Source organism: Phyllostomus discolor, chromosome 2, assembly GCF_004126475.2.
Source record: "Phyllostomus discolor isolate MPI-MPIP mPhyDis1 chromosome 2, mPhyDis1.pri.v3, whole genome shotgun sequence".
Taxonomy (NCBI): Eukaryota; Metazoa; Chordata; class Mammalia; order Chiroptera; family Phyllostomidae; genus Phyllostomus; species Phyllostomus discolor.
In genome coordinates this window covers 124,120,970-124,142,009 of record NC_040904.2, presented here as the reverse complement: position 1 = coordinate 124,142,009, position 21,040 = coordinate 124,120,970, and the positions used below count along the sequence as shown (strand labels likewise).

At 39.5% G+C, this 21,040-nt stretch overlaps 1 protein-coding gene and 1 long non-coding RNA gene across 20 annotated transcripts in view; one reads left to right on the top strand and one right to left on the bottom strand.

The window, feature by feature from the left end:
* Positions 1–15,790: 15,790 nt before the first annotated feature.
* LOC118498964 lies at positions 15,791–16,934 on the bottom strand. Of its 2 annotated transcripts, none has more exons than XR_004901458.1 (2): positions 16,697–16,934; positions 15,791–16,288 (listed from the first exon to the last, which is right to left on the bottom strand). It is a non-coding gene; the product is annotated as an uncharacterized LOC118498964 (long non-coding RNA). The 2 variants fall into 2 exon arrangements; XR_004901459.1 differs by having other exon boundaries at positions 15,791–16,250.
* A 64-nt stretch (positions 16,935–16,998) lies between these two features.
* WNK1 (WNK lysine deficient protein kinase 1) overlaps positions 16,999–21,040 on the top strand; it is a 147,110-nt gene continuing 143,068 nt past the window's right edge. For 5 of the 18 annotated variants that reach the window (XM_036018494.1, XM_036018495.1, XM_036018493.1 and 2 more), the window contains exon 1: positions 17,001–18,760. In XM_036018494.1, coding sequence (XP_035874387.1) covers positions 17,999–18,760 — 762 coding nt within the window. In that variant the 5' untranslated portion in view covers positions 17,001–17,998. Of the gene's footprint in view, positions 18,761–21,040 lie in introns of all 18 variants that reach the window. The other 13 variants (XM_036018502.1, XM_036018499.1, XM_036018498.1 and 10 more) reach the window with 9 other exon arrangements.

The following is a 21,040-nucleotide window of genomic DNA, read 5'->3' as shown; positions in this document are numbered from 1 at the left end:
GGTATAGGCAGAGACAAGTGACAAGGTTCTTCAATCATATTATGTCATAACTTAATACCTGAATGATAAGAACTGTAAAGATGTACAGACAGAAAGCTAAAATCAGCCTGGCAATTGAAATGGTCTACTTGGAGAAGCTACTCCCAATATGTAGTAAGACACAATGCAACATTTTCTTGTCTTTCTCTAGCCAGCCCCCCTCTCCCAACCTCCCCTCACACAAAAATTTAGATTGCACATGCATATCCCTAACCTGGCCCCTATTATCATCATGGCTGTTATTATCACTCAGCACCCTTACTGAAGATTTAAAATTGTACTGCATATAAAATGTGAAATTAGACTTACTTCCCCTCCAGTGAGAACCTAATCTAGAGAAGCACACACAATAAATTTGGAAGTATCTTAGGAGAGGATGAGGGTAGAAAAGCAGTAGAGGAAACAAGAAATAATCATTTTAGGATTTTCTAGAGAAAGTATTAAAATACTTCACAGGAAGGTTGAGGTAACTCACCATTCTGAAAATGGAATACTAATTTATTATCAATTCAATTCAAAGAAGGGTCCAGTCTTGAGAAGGCAAATTTGTTAAGGTCTCGTCTACTCTGGGTTCCTTTTATTTATGATTGTTCCCCTCCTATGTTTCCTTGTATTGTGTATAATTTTATGAGCTTTGTAATTAAGATGGAGGAAAATGAGATGACTATTTAAAGACTATTATCACTATCTTACAAGAATGTATACTACTGTCCACTGCAGAGCATTACTCAGTGTAGAACTTGGAGCTCTTTTCCTAATTCTCAGCCATTCTAAGACAGCAAATCTACAACAATACCTTCAATCAGCCAAAATGCACACAAGTATTTGGTAGATGATAATATTATTGCTGTTGTTACTGAATTTGCTAAATATTCTTTCTAGTTGCAGAGTAAACATGACTATGCAGGTTAATTAAGATTGCAAAATATGACCAATGAAATAATCATCTTAACATTCAGAAAGTTATCACTCAATGTTACATTATGAATATTGGAGTAGTACGTAGAATTTTTCTTGACCATAAATGACTAAATAATATAAGCAAACTCTTAAGGGAAATCATAGCAGTCGGGAAGCTCATCTTGCTATTATTGGTAAGACGGCACTCAGAAGACGAGCAGTGATTATGTTCAAAATTCTCATCAATATTTTTCTTCACGTTGTAGTTATCCTTACCTCTCCAAACAAATCATTGAAATGGATGAAAATGACCACTGCTCAGAGGTTTCTTTAACTGAACTAGTAATCGCATTTTCACCGATGAAGTTTATATAGACGTGGGTATTATGTTTTACACCTTTGGGGTATTAAGGCAAATAGTTGTAAACCGATTAGGGTGTTTTGTAGACTATGTTTCAATAATTTTGGCAGAATTATATATAATTTTAAAAATATGCTTTATTGAGGTATAATGTATGTGGAATTAAAAAAATCACCCATTTAAAGTATACTGTTTAATGAATTTTGAATGAATACATTCGTGAAACCACTACCAAAATCAAGATAGAAAACATCTCCAACACTTGAAAAACTCCCTGCTCCTTTGCAGTCAATCCCTTCCCCTTACCCCCTGACCTGAGAAGTGATCTGTTACTACAGTTTTGTCTTTTCTAGGTTGACATATAAATAAAATTAGTAGTCTTTGTGTCTGGCTTCTTTCACTTAGTATAATGTTTTTGAGATTCAACCTTATTATTGTATGTATCAGTAGTTTGTTTCTTTATATTGCTGAGTGGCATTGCATTATTTAGAAATATCACCACTTACTTACCCATTCACCTGTGGATAGAAATTTGGTTTGTTTCCACTTTTGGCTTTCATGAATAAAATTACTACAAAAAATTCCATATAAGTCTTTGTGTGGACATATGTTTCCATTTCTCTTAAGTAAAATACCTGCAGTGGATTTGCTGGATCACATGGTAAGAGTATACTCAACTTTATTAGAGAGTTAAACTCTTTTCCCAATTGGCTGTACCATTGTATTCCTACCAGTAACATTATGAGAGAACCTGGTGCTCTACATCCTTGATAACATATAGTGTTCTCTGTCTTCTTAATTTTGTCATTCTAGTGATCATGTGGTGATGTTTTATTGTGGTTTTAATTTTCAATGACTAATAATGTTGTACATCTTTTCTGTGCATATCTGTCATTCATTTACCTTTTTTGGTAAAATATCTGCTATCTTTTGCACACTTTTTATTACACGGTTTGTCATAATGCTGAATTGTAAAAACTTCTCTACATATTTTGTTTGCAGGTATTTTTCTTAGGTTTGTTTTTGCAATATGTATTCCCACCAAGTGGCCGCCTCATTTTTGTAACATTTTGTTTAAAGAACAAATTTTTTCTTTCTCTTTTTTTCTTTTTAAAAAATGTTTTATTTATTTTTAGAGAGGGCAAGGGAAGAAGAAAGAGGGAGAGAAACACCAATGTGTGGTTGCCTTTCACATGCTCCCACGGGGGACCTGGCCCGGAACCCAGCCACGTGCCCTGACTGGGAATTGAACTGGCAACCCTTTGGTTCACAGGCCAGTTCTCAAACCACCAAGCCACAGCAGCCAGGGCAAATTTTTTCATTTTGATGAAGTCCAGTTTAAAAATATTTTGTCTTATGGTTTGTGCCTTATGTACCCTAAAAATTCAATGCCTAATCCAAAGTGGCAATGATTTTCTCCTTTGTTTTCTTCTGGAAGTTTTATATTTAAGTGCTTGACCAATCTTTAATTAATTTTTGTGTCTAATATGAGGAAAAGATCCAGGCTCATTTTTTCCTTATGGCCATCCAGTTGATCCAGTGTTATTTGTCATAAACTTTATTTTTTCTCATTGAATTACCTTGGCACCTTTGTCAGTTGGCATCTTGATACTTTCTATTATGGACCATTAATCAATTATCAGTCTTTATGTCAGTACCACACTGTTTGATGACTACAGCTTTATAGTCAGTCTTTTTTTTTATTTTAATTTTTTCAGTTAGAGTTGACGTTCAATACTGTATTAGTTTCAGGTGTGCACCACAGCGGTAAGAAATTTATATAACTTATGAAGTGATCTCTCCATAAGTCTAGTACCCACCTGACACCACACATAGTTATAATAATATTATTGACTGTATTCCCTAAGCTGTGCTTTATATTCCCATGACTATTTTGACTACCAACTTGTACTTCTTAATCCCTTCACTTTTTTCACCCAGCCCCACAACCCCCCTCCAACATGGGAGCCATCAGTCTGTTCCCTGTATCTATGAGTCTGTTTCTGTTTTGTTTGTTCATTTATTTTGTTTTTTTTAGATGTGAACTCATATGGTATTTGTCTTTCTATGTCTGATTTATTTCACTTAGCATAATACCCTCTAAGTCCATCCATGTTGTTACAAATGGCAAGATTTCATTCTTTTTATGGCTGAGTCATATTCCTCGTAGATGTGCCACAGCTTTTCAATCTATTTATCCATTGATGGGCACTTAAGTTGCTTCTGTCTTGACTACTGTAGATATTGCTGCAGTGAACATAGGGATGCTTATATCTTTTCAAATTAGTGTTTTAGATTTCTTCAAATAAATACCCAGAAGTTGAATTCCTGGGTCATAAGGTTGTCCTATTTTTAATTTTTTAGGAACCTCCATTCTCTTTTCCATAGTGGCTGCATCAGTTTGCAATCCCACCAACAGTGCACAAGTGTTCTCTTTTCTCCATATCCTTACTAACACTTGTATTTTTGATTTAATGATAGGTATTCTGACAGGCATGAGGTGATATCTGTTTTTGAAAAAATTATATTTTATTGATCAGGCTATTACAGTTGTCCTGATTGTCCCACTTTGTCCACCTCCACCCAGAGCCCTGATCACTTAGGCAATTTCCCCATCATCGTTGATGTCTATGGGTCATGCATATAAGTTCTTGGGATAGTCCATCTCCTATATTGCACTTTAAATCCCCATGGCTATTCTGTAACTACCTATTTGTACTTCTTAACCCTCTCACCTCTTTACCCATTACCTCACACACCCCTCCCATCTGGCAACCATCAAAATGTTCTCTGTATCCATGATTCTGTCTCTGTTCTTGTTTGTTTAGTTTGTTTTTTAGATTCAATTGTGGATAGATATGTATTTATTGCCATTTTATTGTTCATAATTTTGATCTTCTTTTTCTTAAATAAGTCCCTTTAACATTTCATATAATAATGAAAAACTGAAGGAGTTCATTATCACCAAACCATTGCTTTTCTTATCTGGAAGCCTCTTTATCTGCCCTTTGATTCTAAATGATATCTTTGCTGGGTAGAGCAACCTTGGCTGTAGATCCCTGCTTTTCATGAATTTGAATATTTCTTGCCAATCCCTTCTAGCCTACATAGTTTGTTTTGAGAAATGAGATGACAGTCTTATGGTTAGCTCCTTGTATGTAACTAACTGCTTCTCTCTTGTTGCTTTTAAGATTCTCTCATTATCTTTAACCTTTAACATTTTAATTATGATGGGTCTTGGAGTGGGCCTCTTTGCATCTATCTTGTTTAGGACTCTCTGTGCTTCTTGGACTTGCATGTCTATTTCCTTCACCAAATTAGAGGAGTTTTCTTTCACTATTTCTTCAAATAGATTAGCAATTTCTTGTTCTTTCTCTTCTCCTTCTGGCATCCTTATAATGTGAATGTTGGAATGTTTGAAATTGTTCCAGAGGCTGCTTATACTATCCTCGCTTTTTCGGATTCTTTTTTCTTCTTGTTCTGCTTAGTTGTTTTTTTTGCTTCTTTATCTTCCAAATCATTGATTTCATTCTCTCAACTGTTGGTTCCCTGTCAATTTTTCAGTTAGTATATCCTTTGTTCCTGACTGGATCTTTTTTATGCTGTTGAGGTCCTTACTAAGTTCCTTGAGCATCCTTATAACCAGTGTTTTGAATTCTGCATCTGATAGATTGCTTATCTCTGTTTCTTTCAGCTTTTTTTCTGGAGTTTTGATCTGTTGTTTCATTTGGGCAATATTTCTTTGTCTACTCATTTTGGCAGCCTCCTTGTGTTTGTTTCTATGAATTAGGTAGAGCTGCTTTGAATCCTTGTCTTGTTAGTGTGGTTTAATGTAGAGCGTGTCCTGCAGGGTCCAATGGCCCAGCTTCCCCTGTTGCCCAAGCTGGGTACTCAATGTGCGCCCTTAATGTGAGCTGAGTACACCCTCTTCTTGTATTTGAACCTTGGTTTCTCTAGGTAGATCAATGGGAGGGATTTACCCAGGCCAGTCAGCTACAAGGACTGGCTGTGACCACTGACCACCAACCTCTGGCCTCTATGGAGGATCAGCTGTGTAGGGGCAGGGTGGTGGTGCTCCAGTGTAATCTGTTGCTGTCCACTCGGTATGCTTACTGTGGGGTTTCCTGGGTGGTGTGAGCCAAGGTCAGCCCCCACCCCCACTGTATTTTGCCCAGGGCACCCTGCCTGAGCTATAAAGCAATCTGAGATGGCTGCTACTTGTGCTGGGCTTAGAAATTCCCAGGGAGAGGGAAGCTGTAAGTCTGAACTGGCTGCTGCTAGTGCTGGGCCTGGGACTCACTGAAGCCAGCTGCTGATTGGTTGATAGAATTTAGGAAGTTGTGAAAGCATGAGACAAGACCATCAATTCCTGTGAAAAAGCATATTGGGTGGGCCTGTAAGTTGTGTGGGGCAGAGTCTCTGGGAATCTCCAAGGTGGGTCAAACAGTGTTAGCAAGCATGATGGAGTCTCAGATATGGCACCAGCTTATCAGCTCTGGTGGGGAGGGTTTAGAAAAGGGACAATGGCCTCTGCTTACCTTGATGGGCAGACACTACAGTTTCTCCCAGTATGCTATTGGTGCCTTTCAAGCTGCTATCCTGATGCTGGAGCTCAGAAGGAGTGAGTCTGAGTAGGCGAGTGCATGTTTGGGCTCTTTAAGAGGAACTGCTTGAGGCTCCAGCAGTTTCTTCCACCAACTCAATCCCTGCTGGTTTTTGCAGCCAGAAGTTGTAGGGACTTATCTTCCTGGCACTGGAACCTTGGACTGGAGGGCCTGGTGTGAGCTGGGACTCTTTGCTTCTGAGATATCCCTCCCAAATTTTTATCCACCACACATGGGTATGGGACCAGCCCATTCTGCATCTGCACCCTTCCTACCAGTCTGGGTGGATGTTGTTTCTTTAATTCTGTAATTTTCAGACTTCCATTCAATTTCTGATGGTTCTAAGTAATGGTTGTTGTCTATTTTAGTTGTAATTTTGATGCAGTTGTGCAAAGAGGCAAGCCATGTCTGCCTATGTTGCCATCTTGACTGGCAGTATGAAGTGATATCTTATTGCAGTTTTAATTTGCATTTTTCTGATGATTAGTGATGTTGAGCATCTTTTCATATATCTGTATATCTTCTTTGGAGAAGTGTCTATTCAGGTCCTCTGTTCATTTGTAAAATTGTATTTTTTTTTTTTTTGGTGTTGAGTTATGTGAGTTCTTTATAAATTTTGGATATCAACTCCTTATCAGATGTATCATTGGAAAATATGTTTTCCCATTCAGTGTGTTGCCTTTTCATTTTGTTTATGGTTTTCTGTGTTGTGCAAAAAGTTTTTCATTTGATGTAGTCCCATTTGCTTACTTTTTAAAAAAATTTCCCTTGGCTAAGGAGATATATCAGAAAAAAACTGCTAAGAAAAGTGTTGGAGATTTTATTGCCTATGTTTGCTTCTAGAAGTTTTATTGTTTCCAGCCTTACATTTAAGTCTTTAATCTATTTTACATTTATTCTCGAATATGCAGTTCCATGCCTTTCATTACTTTGATGCTTTTGTGCTAATCCCTCTGGCCTGCAAATTTTCTGTTGAGAAATCAGCTGACAGTCTTAAGGGAGCTCCTTGTACATAAATGCTTTTCTCTTGCTGCTTTTAAGATTCTGTCTTTGTCTTTAACCTTAGGCATTTTATTTATGATGAGTCTGGATGTGGGCCTCTTTGGGTTCATGTTGTTTGGAATTCTTTGCATTACCTGGACTTTTGTGTCTATTTCCTTTACCAGTTTAGGAAAGCTTCTAGTCACTATTTCTTCAAATAGGTTTTGATCCTTTGCTCTCTCTCTCTTCTGTTTCTGGTATCCCTATGATGTGAATGTTTGTAGGCATGGTGTTGTTCCAGGGATTCCTTAAACTATTCTTTTTTCTTCCCTTAAACTATTCTTATTTTCTCAAGTCTCTCTTCTTTTTGCTATTCCGATTGGGTGTTTTCCATGACCTTTTCTTCCATATCTCTAATTTGATCCTTTGCTTCATTAATCTGCTGTTGTTTCCTTCTAGTGTATTCTTCATGTCAGTTATTGTATTCTTCATTTCTAACTGGTTCCTTTTTATGGTTTATATGTCCTTTATTATGTTTATTATCTCTCTATTGATGTTCTCACTGAGTTCATCTATCCTTCCTCTAAGTTCTTTGAGCATCTTTATACCAGTGTTTTGAATGCTGCATCTGATAGATTGCTTTCTTCCATTTTATTTATTTATTTATTGCTTGTTTATTTGTTTGTTTGGGGGTTTGTTCTATTCTTTCATCTGGGACATGTTTCTTGCCTCCTCATTTTGGCTGCCTCTCCTCGTTTGTTTCTATGTATGCAGTAGATCTGCTGCTTCTCCCAGTCTTGGCAAAATGCCTTTATGTGTCCTATGTGGCCCAGTGGCACAGTCTTTTTTTAACCTAAGCCCAGTGTTGCAGGAGTGTTTCCTGTGTGGGTTGTATGGGCCCTGCTGTTGTAAGTGAGCTTTGATTGCTATTGTCACATCAGTGGTGGTATTGACCCTCAGGCTGACTGGCTGTCAACACTAGACACAGCAAGAGCTGACTCTGTGGAGTGGAATGTGATCTGGTGGGGCTTTAGTGCTTACAAGACCACCTTTTGAGTACAGCATTTGGGAAGTTAATAGAGTGACACCCTGTTTTGGTCTGAAGATGGTCACTGAGTGTGGTGGCTCTGGGCCCTCTCAGGAGGAGCTCTGAAAAAGGCCAAGGTTAGCAGCTGCCTATGTCTGGCCTGGAGCCACCTGGTAGGCACTACAAAGAAATCCACAGTTGGTAGCTGCCTGTGCTGGGCCCAGAGGTGCATAGGAGAGACAATGCTGTGACTCAGGACTGGCTGCTACCTGTGCCAGCCTTGGGGCAGCTTAGTAAGATGCAGAGGATACAGGATACAGTGGGCCATCTGACTCCTTTTTGGGGCCTGCAGATCTTGGAGAATTTTTAAGAAAGTTTTCAGTTTAGACTGAAGTTGGCTGCCTGTGAGGCTTAGCTGATGAAAGATGTTGCCTTTTCATTCTTTTCTTTGCTGTGCAGAAGTTTCAAAGTTTAATGTAGTCTTACTTGTTTATTTTTGCTTTTGTTGCTTTTTCTTTTGGTGTCATAGGCAGGAAATCACTAATTTTGTTTAGTTGTCTATTTGTATTTTCTTGTAATTCAGTGAATTTCTTTAAGAGGCAGGATTATTCTCAATTTTTTTGTCAGATAGTTTATATATTTTCATTTCTTTAGTATCAGTTATTGGAGCTTTATATATATTTTAAAGGTTTTATTTATTTTTAGAGAGAGGGAATGGGAGGGGGAGAAGGAGAAAAATATCGATGTGAGAGAGAAACAACTATCAGTTTCCCCTTGCACATGGTCCAACCTGGGATCAAACCCACAACCCAGGCACATGTTCTTACCAGGCAATGAACACGTGACCTTTTGCTCTGTGGGATGACACCTAACCAACTGAGCCACACTGGTCAGTGCAGTTATAGAAGCTTTATTAGTTTACTTAGGTGATATCCTATTTCCTTGATCATTTATGATCCTTATGACCTTGTGTTGGTATATGTGCATTTTAAGAAGTAGGTACCTCTTCCAATCTTTACACACTAGTTTTGGCAGGTAAAGCCCTTCAATAGTCAGCTCACCAGAGATTCTGAGTAGATTGTCTGGTGGTGAGTGTGGGTAGGTTTGCTTCTGGTGTCTTCAGGTAGGCAGATGTGGTACCTGGGTCAGTAGGTAGGCAGGACTGGTTCTTGGATCCAAAGGTGCCACCTTGGTGCCTGATTCCAGAGGGGGTAGGCCTAGAGCCTTAGTTATCTTGGTTGAGCCTGGCATTTGGATTCATAGGTCTGACCATGAATCCACCATGGAGGTCTAGGACATGGGTTCACAGAGGCATGCGTGGTACCTAGGACTGTGACGTTAGGCCTATAGGGGTGGGCCTGTCTCCTGGCTCCATGGTGGCTGGGAAGTGCAGAGTTTCACTGGGGTAAGCCTTGACCCTGGTTCTTCTAGGGCCTGGAGCCATAGGAGTCAGTCTGGCAGTGGTGTGGGCCTGGTTCTGGGGTCTGCAGTGAAGTTAAGTGTTCACTCTTCTCCCAGGGCCAGGTTGTCTCTCTCACTGCCTGGCTGGGCTTGGGGAAGAGGAGATAGGAATAATGTGAAACTGTATTTCCTACCTTCTTCAATGCATTTTTTTCTTATTTCTGTACTCCACCCAGGTGCTATCATCCCTACCTGGAATTCTTAGATCTTGTGAAGTTATTTTTGTATGTGAATATTTGTTCAAATTAATGTTTCTGCAAAGGAACAACCACTAGAAACTTGCTGAAGTCAGAAAGTCAAGTGATATATTGTTAAATTTAATTTTTAATCATCCATTCTTTGTACATAGAAATGTAATTGATTTTTTGTAATGTTGATCTTGTATCCAATGTCCTTGTTAAGTCACTTTTTAGTTCTAGTAGGGTTTTCCTTTTTTTTAGATTCTTTAGAGTATTCTATGCACATCATCATAGTATCTGTGAATCAAGGCAGTTTTACTTCTTTCTATATAGTGTGTGTACCTCTCATCTTTTTTCTTATCTTATTGCATCAGATTGTATCACCAGTACCATATTATACACAGTAAATATTCTTACTTTGCCTGCCATCTTAGAGAGAAAACATGTGTTCTTTCACTCTTAAGTATGATGTTAAGTTTTTTGTTCTATGTGCTTGGAGTACATATCACCTTCAAACCCACCTAGCTCTAGGTTTTTTTTAGTGTACTTTATCACATTGATAAAGTTCCATTTCATTTATCATCAGCTGAAGTTTTTAAAAAATCATGAATAGTTCTTGAGTTTTGTCAACTGTTTAGGTATCTATTGAGATGATGGTATGATTTTTTTTTGGTTTGTAGATATGGCAAATTACACTTTTTAAAAATATAAACTGATTGTTGTGTCTTTAGATAAATCTAACTTGGACACAATGTATTATCCTTTGTTTAAAATATTGCTGGATATGATTTAGCAAAGTTTTGTTGATAATTTTTGCATCATGTTCATGATAAATGTTGGTCTGTAGTTTGCCTTTGGGTAATGTCTTTGTCTGGTTTTGATAACTGGATAATGCTGGCCTTATAGTATGAGTTGGGAATCATTTTCCACACCTCTGTTTCTGAGAAGTTTATATAGTGTAAGAGACTGTTCTACGTGGTGTGGGCCTAGCTCCCACTGGAAGATGCACGGGACCCATACCCAAGGATAAGTTTTCCCGTGGGGAATCAGGCCTGCAATGTACCTAGGCCTCTATGAGTCTTGCTTTTTGCTAAAACCCCCTCACCCTGAATTGAGGACATTTACTGCAAAGTAACTTCCTAAAATCCATGCTAAACCTCCAAGGATGAGTGTAACTAGTTCAACCACTTTTGCCTTTTCATTTGCAATTATCCCTCTTCTGTGATGTGATTAGCGGCATTGGCTCCTTTGTTTTCCATAAAAGGTAACCACCTAAAGCAAACCTGTGCATAGTAAATGAGAACCATCATGTAATGGGGAGAGAAACCCAATAAAGGCCTGGCATGGTGGAGGCTGCAGCTTTTGCTCCCTTTGAGAAAAAAGCCATGCTGTCCCTTTTCCTCAACCAGACTCGGCAGTCCATGTGAATGTCTCATTTCATCCATAATGACATGGACACTGCGGTCCGGAGTCCACATCGGTATAGAATTGGTATTATTTCTTCCTTAAATGTTTGCTGTAATTCACCAATGAAGCCATTTAAGCCTAGAGTTTTCTTTGTGAGATTGCCTACCAATTGAATTTCTTTGGTATAGGGTACCAAGTTTCTTTTCTTTTTTTTGCCTTGAATGAATTTTGATAGTTTGTGTTTCAAGATATTTCTTCATCTTATTTGTTAAGTATATTGATGTAAGTTATTCATAATGCATTTCAATTATCCTTTTAATGTCTGTAGGATATGTCATTGATATCCCTTTTTGTTTCTGATATTGGTCAGTTGAATCTTCTGTATTTTGGATTAGTGTGTCTAGAGGTTTACCAATTTTATTAATCTTTTCAAAGAACCAGTTTGTGGTTTTATTGATATAATCTTTTGTTTTTCTACTTTCTATTTCAGTGATTTCCATTTTTGATTTATTATTTCTTTTTCCTGCTTACTCTGGGTTAATTTCTCATTCAAAATTTCTCTTTCAAAAATTTTAGGGTGGAATCTTAAATAATTTGAAATTTTTTTCAATATAAGCATTTAGTGTTATACACTTCCCTCTAACCATTATGTTAGCTTGAATCTTGCAAATTCTGATACGTTCTATCTGATATTCTTTTTTTTTTTTAATTAGATTGCCTTTTTTTAAGATTTTATTTATTTTTATTTTTTAGGGAGGGAAGGGAGGGAGATAGAGATAGAGATAGAGACAGAGATAGAGAGAGAGAGAGAGAGAAACATCAATGTGCGGTTGCTGGGGGTTATGGCCTGCAACCCAGGAATGTACCCTGGCTGGGAATCGAACCTGGGGCACTTTGGTTCCCAGCCCGCGCTCAATCCACTGAGCTACGCCAGCCAGGGCTTCTATCTGATATTCTTAATGACTTTTTTAATTTGCTCTATCAAATAATGAATGAAGAATTTGGAAATAGACTTTGTCTATTTTTTCAGAGTTTTCACTTAATTTTTAAGCTCTGTTTTTAGGTGCCCACATATTTAGGTATGAAATGTCTTCTTGATGAATTGACCCCTTCATTATTATGAGATATCTCTCTCTATCCCTGTTAGTAGTCCTTATTTTGTATTAATATAGTCACTATTGTTTTCTTTTAATTAGTATTGCATGTATATCTTTTTTCATCCTTTTCCTTTTTTACTTGGATAAATTAGAATAAATATTTGTCCTAATATGTAAAGTGGTTTAAAAAAAATAGGCAGTATATAGTAGGATGTTGCTTTTTCAAAATCCAATCTGTCAGTGTCTTCCTTTCCTGAAGAATTAAAAAAGTTTTTCTTACACTATAGGTTTGCTTGCAGTGAATTCTCTCACCAAAAATACATCTGGCTTGGATGGGGTGGTAGTGGTGGAACATTATAATAGTTTCCTAGATAATTCTGATAAGTCTCTTTCTATAAGAGCTTATTAAGGACTGGATGTGATATGGATTCCCATTTTTACATATTTTCTCCAATGTTCTTCTAAATGATAAAATTAACATATACTTAATAAGTTTATATGATGGCCCATCATATAAACACATATGGACATATATGATAAATCCATATATGTCATATGATGGATTCGTATACAGCCATTAAAAAGGATGTTTCCAGAGCATATTTAATGACACTGGAAATGCTTATAATGTAATTATAAACTCTTTTTATTAGTCTGGAAAGAAGGATATGTTAGTATCGATAGCTGACTGATATATATGGCTAGAAAAGTTGCTGTTGATTTTTACTTTCACATTCTGTTTTGTATATTTCAAATTGTCTGCAATAAGCAAGAATGTATTAAGAAGTTCACACAATACAGTTAAGAGTACTCACCAAGAGTATCCCCCTTTTCATTTGGTGTGTACTGCCCAGACTTTTCGCTGTGTATTTAAATATAGAGAGACATAATTTTTAATACAACATACAATCTAGTATATATTATTTTGCAACTTGAATTTTTCACTTATTATTTTTATAGCACCCAATATATATCTACCTCCTTCTCCTCTTTGTTGCATGGTGTTCCTCAGATTGGATATATCATAGTTTAACTATTTTCTTTCAGCCATACATGCAAATTGTTTCTTTTGGGGGATAATAGACAAAACTGTAGATCTTATAGATATTTTTAGTGCACATGTGCAAGTATTTCTTTCAGGTAGGTGTCAAGAAGGGAAACTGCTGGGCCAAAGGCTATGCATATTGTATATTTTAATGAGCACTAACAAAGTGGCTTAAAAAATGTTGTACTGATTTATGCTGTCATTAATAGTACCTGTTTCTCCACAACCTTTTTAATGCTTGCTATTATAAATCCTTAATAATTTTGCTAATTTTATGAGTGAAATCCGTATACCTTATTTTAATTTGTACTTCCCTAGCTACTATTTCAGCATTTTTTCAAGCTTATTTTTGTCCTTTACATTTCCTCCTGTCTCAATTGATTTCATATCCTCACATCGTTTTATAAAGGGTTGTCTTTTGTATCTAGTGATTCAAGTTGTTAGTTTTCGTATTTTGGATATTAGTCTTTTGTTACACAGATTCCATGTTTTTCTGCCAATTTATCATTTGTGTTTCATTGAACACAATTGTTCATTTTGATAATACTCAACTATTTCTTTTCTTTATGTTTTTTCTCTGAAGTCCTTTCCTATCCCATATTTTCCTTTTCAAAAATAATTCTTAGAGCTCTCTAATAAAAGTTATCTCTCTCAATTATGTTGATATTAATTTTGTGAATAGTGTGAGGTAGATATCTAACCTAATTTTTTTCAAATGAATAACTGTCCAAACACTGTTTATTAATCTCTTCCCACTGATTTGAAATGTCAACTTCTTTATATATGAAATTCCCATACATACATACATGTACTGTCTTCAGTTCCATCATATATGCTTATCTCAATACCATGCAGATTTACTCTATGGTTTTATAATATGCTCTAATATGGGGCATGTCCAACCCCCTTTATTTCATTTATAATAAAAAAGGTTTTAAAAAATCTATTCTTCATTGTTTAACTTCCTGATTCTCCAGTCTTCCTTGAGTTTCAGATGACAAGGAATTAAAATTAAAATTATCCACAGGCAAAACAAAGGAGCATGAGAAGTCAGGGAAAGTAGAAAAAAGAAAGAAATGCCTTCGAGATCGTATTTTCCCCCTTACACTTCAAAAAGCTACTCTGTGAATTATCCACATATAAATTAAGGTAGATTCTGTATGTTCAGCCACTGTCTAAATCAAAGCTCACTCTGGCTTTCATTGCTAGCCAGTTAAAAATGGCAGGGACCATGTAAATATAAAATGTGAATGGATAAGAAAGAGAAACATGAATATATGTGAGAAAATAAAGACTAAAGTGAATAAGAACATGGTGAGAGAAAATAAAATACATGTATTCTTTTTATGGACCCACCTGCCAAGAAATCAAATCTCTGAGCTTACTGCATCTATTATGTCCTGGGGTCTTTCTGCTACCTCTACATATTTCACTTAATTTTTATATAGATTATAGAGGGATCAGTTCTTTACTTGATAACTGAAATGGTAAAGGGAAAGTACTATTAGGAATATCATATTAATGAGTAATAGAAAACATGTTAATTGAAAGTTGGTAAGCATTAAAAATGGAATAAAACAGTATCTATAGTAAAATAATCACACTAAGCAGTTTAATCTTTCAATCTAATCATTGTACACAATATAGTTATACTCATAGTTGCACCTGTTTCCACAAGTAGGAGAATCATTATGTGGGCAAGCAGGGCTCTGATCAACAGTTAATTATTTACAATAAATTTAATTATTTCTGGTTGAAATAACATGTCGATAGGATATGGTGATTGTGAAGGGCCTTGTGTCCAATGTAATATGGCCAAAGTTTCAGTGCCCAGTAAACAGGAATAGGCAATAATAAAGTCTTTTAATGATCATTCACACGGAAATAGCATCATTTTTGAGGGTGCCAAAACATGAACATTGTGATTTACTGCTCTCCTTTCAACTCACCGATTTATAACTAGTTGCCTTCTGTTTAAAATCAGACTATTTTTCCTAGTAAAGCAACAATTGAGCTAGTTCTAAGAATCTGCCTCAAGAATTACAATAAAAATGCATTTTAAAGTCATTTCTTTCCTTGCTTTACATTAAGTTCTGAAACTGGAGACAAACCACTAATTACATATATTATAATGAGATTTACCATTACCATAGCAAATGAGTGAAGGTTATATTTTTTTAAACAATAGAACTGTAATATCTTAGTACTGGAGTTGCCTCTACTGAATTTGAATTTTAAAATGTTCCTAATCTGCCAGTTTTATGAAACCTAACAACCATTGGTTTTAGAACAAACTTTTTTTGTATATCTTAAAGTGCAGCTTTTGATAGTAGCTATCAAATTACTTTGTGGTGTGAGACAGATATCTAACCTAATTTGTTTTTCAAATGAATAACTAATTGTCCAAACACTGTTTATTTTCAAATTCAAAATTTTAATTTCAAAATTTTGAAAATAGTTACTAGTGTAACTATTTTACATATCAGATAAATTAATATGAATTGTATAGCAAACTTCTCTCAGTGGACTTTAGATAAGTTGTGAGCATTTCCTAGGAAACTGTCGTCTGTCAAGTTACTTCCAAACTACTGTCTTAGTTAGTTTGGTCCTCTGCTAAGCTGTGCGCTTCTGAGCTCGTTCCGTAGCCGGCGCTGGCTGATGAGAGGCAGGAGTGTGTAGACGCCGTGAGGCCGTAGGGTAGTTGGGTACGTTCAAGTGCTTCCCGCTCTCACCCGTTGGGCTTAGACTTTTGACTGTGATCTGGCTTCCTACTCAGTCTGGTGCCTCCTAGTGCTCATCACCTGTATAATCTGCGGTAGTTGTGAGAAGCAAAGGGATTCAGGGACCTCGAGGGTGCTTTCAAGAAAAGCATTCCATTACTGTGAACTGTATGGACCCAGATCTCCTCTATGTCCAAAGTCATGGTATAAACTACATGCGTACTTCATAAACTTCTAAGAGGGGATGTTGTTTTACTAAACCACCAAGCAAAGATGGAAAGTGAATTCAGCTTTCTCAAGTTTGTGGTAAAAGACTCCAAGTTCACTCTTTTTCCTTGCATCGTTCATTTTATTTTGGCAAAGAGTTCGCGATGATCCTTGTTTCAGTAGGTCAGCCCATCTTTGAGAGCCCGAATGTCTCTTTCGGAGCTGGAACGGAGAATGCCCACAACTTAATCTTAATTGCTCTGGAAGAGGGAGGAGGATAGAAGATAATTCTCCCTGTTTGCTTCCCCAACCCATCTAATCAGTATTAATCTCATGCGCAACGCACAGCTTCTTTTTACCCTACGGAAGGAGTCGTTAGTTTTTCTGGCTGAGTTTAGGCTCTGGTTCCGCTGCTTTGCCTTTCCCCTCCACCCCCACACCCCTTCACTACTGCAGCTTTCTCCATTAAAGATGAACAACAGATCATTTTTCTTTGCATGGCAGCCCTGAGAGCTCTTTCTAGCATCAGTAGAGCGTTAATGGGAATCTCTCCTCTCGTCCTGCACCCCTTTTCTTTTCCTTTCTTCCTTTCTCATCTTCCAGAATTAATCTCTAAATAATGACTTTCCCAGCTAGCGCTGATTTAAGGATGGGGTTTAGCGACTCACGGTGACGCTCCCATCAGCCTTCTTCTAGAGGCGGTTTTCCAAAAGGAAACTACAACTCCCATGAGACATGAAACTAAGGCAGCCGCCGAGCATCACGGAAGTCGTAGGCTTCTTCCTCCAGAGCCTCTTTCATTTCTTAAAAGAGCAAACTACAAGTCCCGGGAGCCCCCGTACTGGCACGCCTGCGCGAGAGCCCTGAGTGAGGTGGGGGAGGGGTGGGGGTGGGGCTGCCCCGGGCGGTGGGGGGCGGGGTGCAAGCGGGCTGTGTGGAGACTTCAGACTCCCGGCGCCATTTAGCGCGGCGAGTTTCTCCGGCGGACGCGGCTCTTCCCCCTCGACGACTCTGCACCCCCGTCTTCGGTGACAGAAGGCGCCTGTTGGGGTGACTACTCTTTTCTTTCCCAATTCCCCTTCACCCAGTCTTCTCGGTCTCCTCTGCTCTCGGCCCAGAGAAGCAGCGGAGCTCGGGCCCCCGCGCTGAGCGGCCCTCCCCTCCCCACCGTTCCCTCCCCACCGTTCCCTCCCTCTGTCAGCCCCCGGCAACCGGCCCGGGAGGAGACGGGGGTTTGCCAGGCCCGGGGCGGGCGGGGAGGCCTCGGGGAAGGGGGGGCCCGCTCCTCAGGCACAGAGGCTTCGAGGCTTCCACCCTTCACATCCGGGCGATGGACGCCTTGTGAGACTGGTGCCTCTCGCTGGGGGCGCGTTTGGGAGGCGGTGACCGACTGACCGTCCCGGAGCCTCCGGGCCGGGCCCTCCCTGGCCTTGCTCGGCCCCTCCCACTCTCTTTGGCCCTGGAGCTGCCACCGCTCGGGAGTCAGTGCTAGTCCTTGCTTCGCGTTGCGGCCGCCCTCCGGGCCTAGCCCGCCCAGCCCGCGCAGCGGCGGCGGCGGGAGCTGGAGCTGCCGCCGCATCCGCCGCATCCGCTTATACTCGGTGCCGGCTCCTTGCCCTTCCCCGTATGACTGCGGCGCCTCAGCTGCTACAGCCTTTCCGGCCGCCGCTTGCCGCAGGATGGATGCGGGTCGCGAGGCGCTAACCCCGGTGGCTGAGCTCCTCGATAGCCCGCCGACGAGCCCGCCTTGTGAGCCAAACCAGCCGTCGCAGCTGGCCCTCGTGTCCCGCCTCGCCTCCGGGGTGACTTGTCAGTGCTGAGTGAGGAGTCGTCCGGTTTGATCCGAACCCGCCGGGAACGGGAGCCGTCGCAGCGGAACCTGCCGACCTTCACTGCTCCTCTGGGTCGGCCCCTCATCGTATTTTCATTCAGAAAGTCGAGCCGGCTCGCCTTGCTCCAGCGGACCGACCATGTCTGGCGGCGCCTCGGAGAAACAGAGCGGCACGCCGAGCTCCCTGTTCCTCTCGCCGCCGGCGCCATCCCCCAAGAATGGCTCCAGCTCCGATTCCTCTGTGGGGGAGAAACTGGGCGCTGCGGGGACCGACGCTGGAACTGGCAGGACTGAGGAGTACCGGCGTCGCCGCCACACTATGGACAAGGACAGCCGTGGGGCAGCCTCAACCACCACCACCACGGAGCATCGCTTCTTTCGTCGCAGCGTCATCTGCGACTCCAACGCCACCGCGTTGGAATTGCCCGGCCTCCCGCTTTCTCTCCCTCAGCCCAGCGTCGCTGCGGTGGGTCCGCAGAGTACTCCACCAGAGCCCCACCGCGAGGAGACCTTGACCGCTACCACCGCTGCCCAGGTAGCCCAGCAGCCTCCCGCCGCTGTTGCTGCCCCTAGGGAACCCGCCTCCACGGGTACTGCGGCCACGACCGCCCCCAGCAGTACCAGCAGAGACCGCCAAGTTTCCCAGCCGGACCATGTGGGGAGCAAAGAGGAGCCTCCATCGGCGAGGAGCGGCAGCGGTGGCGGCAGCGCCAAGGAACCGCAAGAGGAACGTAGCCAGCAACAGGACGATATCGAAGAGCTAGAGACCCAGGCCGTGGGGACGTCCAATGATGGCCGCTTTCTCAAATTTGACATCGAAATTGGCAGAGGCTCCTTTAAGACAGTCTACAAAGGACTGGACACTGAAACGACTGTGGAGGTCGCCTGGTGTGAACTGCAGGTATAGCCCCGCCTACTTCTTTATTTTGCGGTGGTTTGAATCTCAAATGTGGCTCGCTTAAGCCAGTTTATTGAGTTTACCTTTTACTTGTCTTTCTCTAACTGTTCGCTCTGAGTAGGAGGCCAACTTTTGAAAAGAGATTTAAATTAGATTTTGCCGCACGTACCAGGAATTATTGATAGACGACGAGATTTGTTGCTAGGGAAATCGTCGGGGACAAATGCGTTGCCTGCTTGTTATTGTTACAGTTTATGGAAGGAAATTTGGAATTAGTGGGGAAGTTTTTGTGTTAGGGAAGTACAGTCTTCTTGACTTGTACATTTCAGTTTCATCGAGGCTCTGCGGTGATGAGCTGCTGGTGTGTTATATGCATATTTCTATCTCTGAGATCAGGCTGTTCTTTTTAAATAAGAACGACCTTGTTCACAAGTGACCTTCCTGTGGCTATATCTTGGTGGTTGCACAGGCGTTTAATAATAACTACTATAAAAAAAGACTTTCTTTTCTACTAAATATTTTGGGATTAGTAAGGTACAATACATCTTTGATATCGTATCTCTTAATGATGCTTAAACCTTATGGTAGCTAGCAGTAAGTTGACATTGTTAATTGAAACTGATGTGTATGTTTTCAGCCCATTCGCTATAGAGTGAAAAATAGGAGTCCACACAAAACTGTCTTAAGTGCTTTGAGTGTTGTGTTATTATTGTTTTAATTTTGTTATGAAAGGTTTTTAAGCCAGATTTTCCCAAGAGCCTATAGGAGTCACAATACTTCCTTTTTAACTTCTCAGGGAGGTTTTCATGATGTAAATAACATTGTGTCATTCTGGTTGACAAGTGTATTCTAGGTTTAAATAGCTGGGATTAGGCTACTTGTTGCTTGACCTGTAGCAGCTTGATTTCCTCACCAGGAAGTGAGAACAGGTTATTGGAAGAACAGAGTAACACTGAATGAAAAAGTCAGTTGTATCATACATGAAGAATGTCATTATCCATATTCTTCTTGCCAGGAAAATGGACCATGCTTAAATAGGATACGAAAGTAACTGAATGATCTAGAAATTTTGTTTTATCCATGCTAATAATAATTAATTCTTTTGTTTGTCACTTTCCAAATGGCAAAGGTCATATCAAATGTGAAGGGAAATGAACTCAACATGTGGAAGGAAGTAAATTTAAAAACTGACATGTTCTCTAAAACATGATTTCTTAGGATTTACCGTTAATGATATGGAACTTGTAAGGCATTGTGAAATAACTACTCAATTTTATAGGGGTTTAAGGTTAGAAAGGTGGCAGCTTTTTTTTAAACTTATTAAACTATAATTTTGTTTCCATTGGTCAATCTTACTCAAAAACTTAGGTCTGATTTCATTTGGTTTATGGGCAAAAATTTTGTTTACAGGCATATACCTATTTTTTTTTTTTTTTGTACCCAGGGTGCCTGTTGCTACTGATTCTGGATTTTATTCTTCTGTTACCATTTACTATTTGAATAGGTGGTTTTTGACAATTTTTTTTCATTAATTGGTTACCTAACCCTCTTAAGACTGGACCCAAGTAAATTTTGTGGATTAATTTTAGTAGTTTCAATTAACTTTGAAGACTTCTATGCGTTTGTTTTTCTTTGTCACCTGGGATTTTCTGATAGTTTACTGTCTTGAAACTAATAGTACAGTGGAAAAAACTCAGCTTGTCTAATGTCCCAGTAAGAATTTTGTCTAAGCACCTAGTTTTTCTTAGAACTCATGATTTTTTGGATTTTTGTTCTCTGTCTAGGCATGGGCATGGTCAAAGTGAAGAATATTAGGATTTGGTTGCAGAACCTCTAGCTCATCGAGTGGTACCCTGGTTTAGAACTCCAAATGTCATTTAACCCTGCTAATATAATTTTTCATTTTGTTTGTTAAAAATGTGATTATTCTAGCTCCAGGATCCTTTATAGTAGTGGGTAGGCATTGTTTTTGTTTTTTTGACCAGGACATCTGCCAAGTAACCTATTCAGTAAGTTAGTACTTGAGGATTTTTTGCAGTGGTAGGGAGAATCCAAATTAAGAACAAGTCAAGGGATTCCTTTAGTATTGAGAAGAAAGGAAAGCTCTTTTCACTAGACATACGCTTCTAATATATGTGTTTTTCTGTTGGAAGATAGGAGAAATATTGTGTTCATTTGTTGAGTTAAAAATCTCAGTGTATTAAAACCGGAAGAAAACTTAGGTTATTCTGCCCACTTATTTGAAATAAATAAAGAGAGAACCTGAAATCATAGACCAGGTAA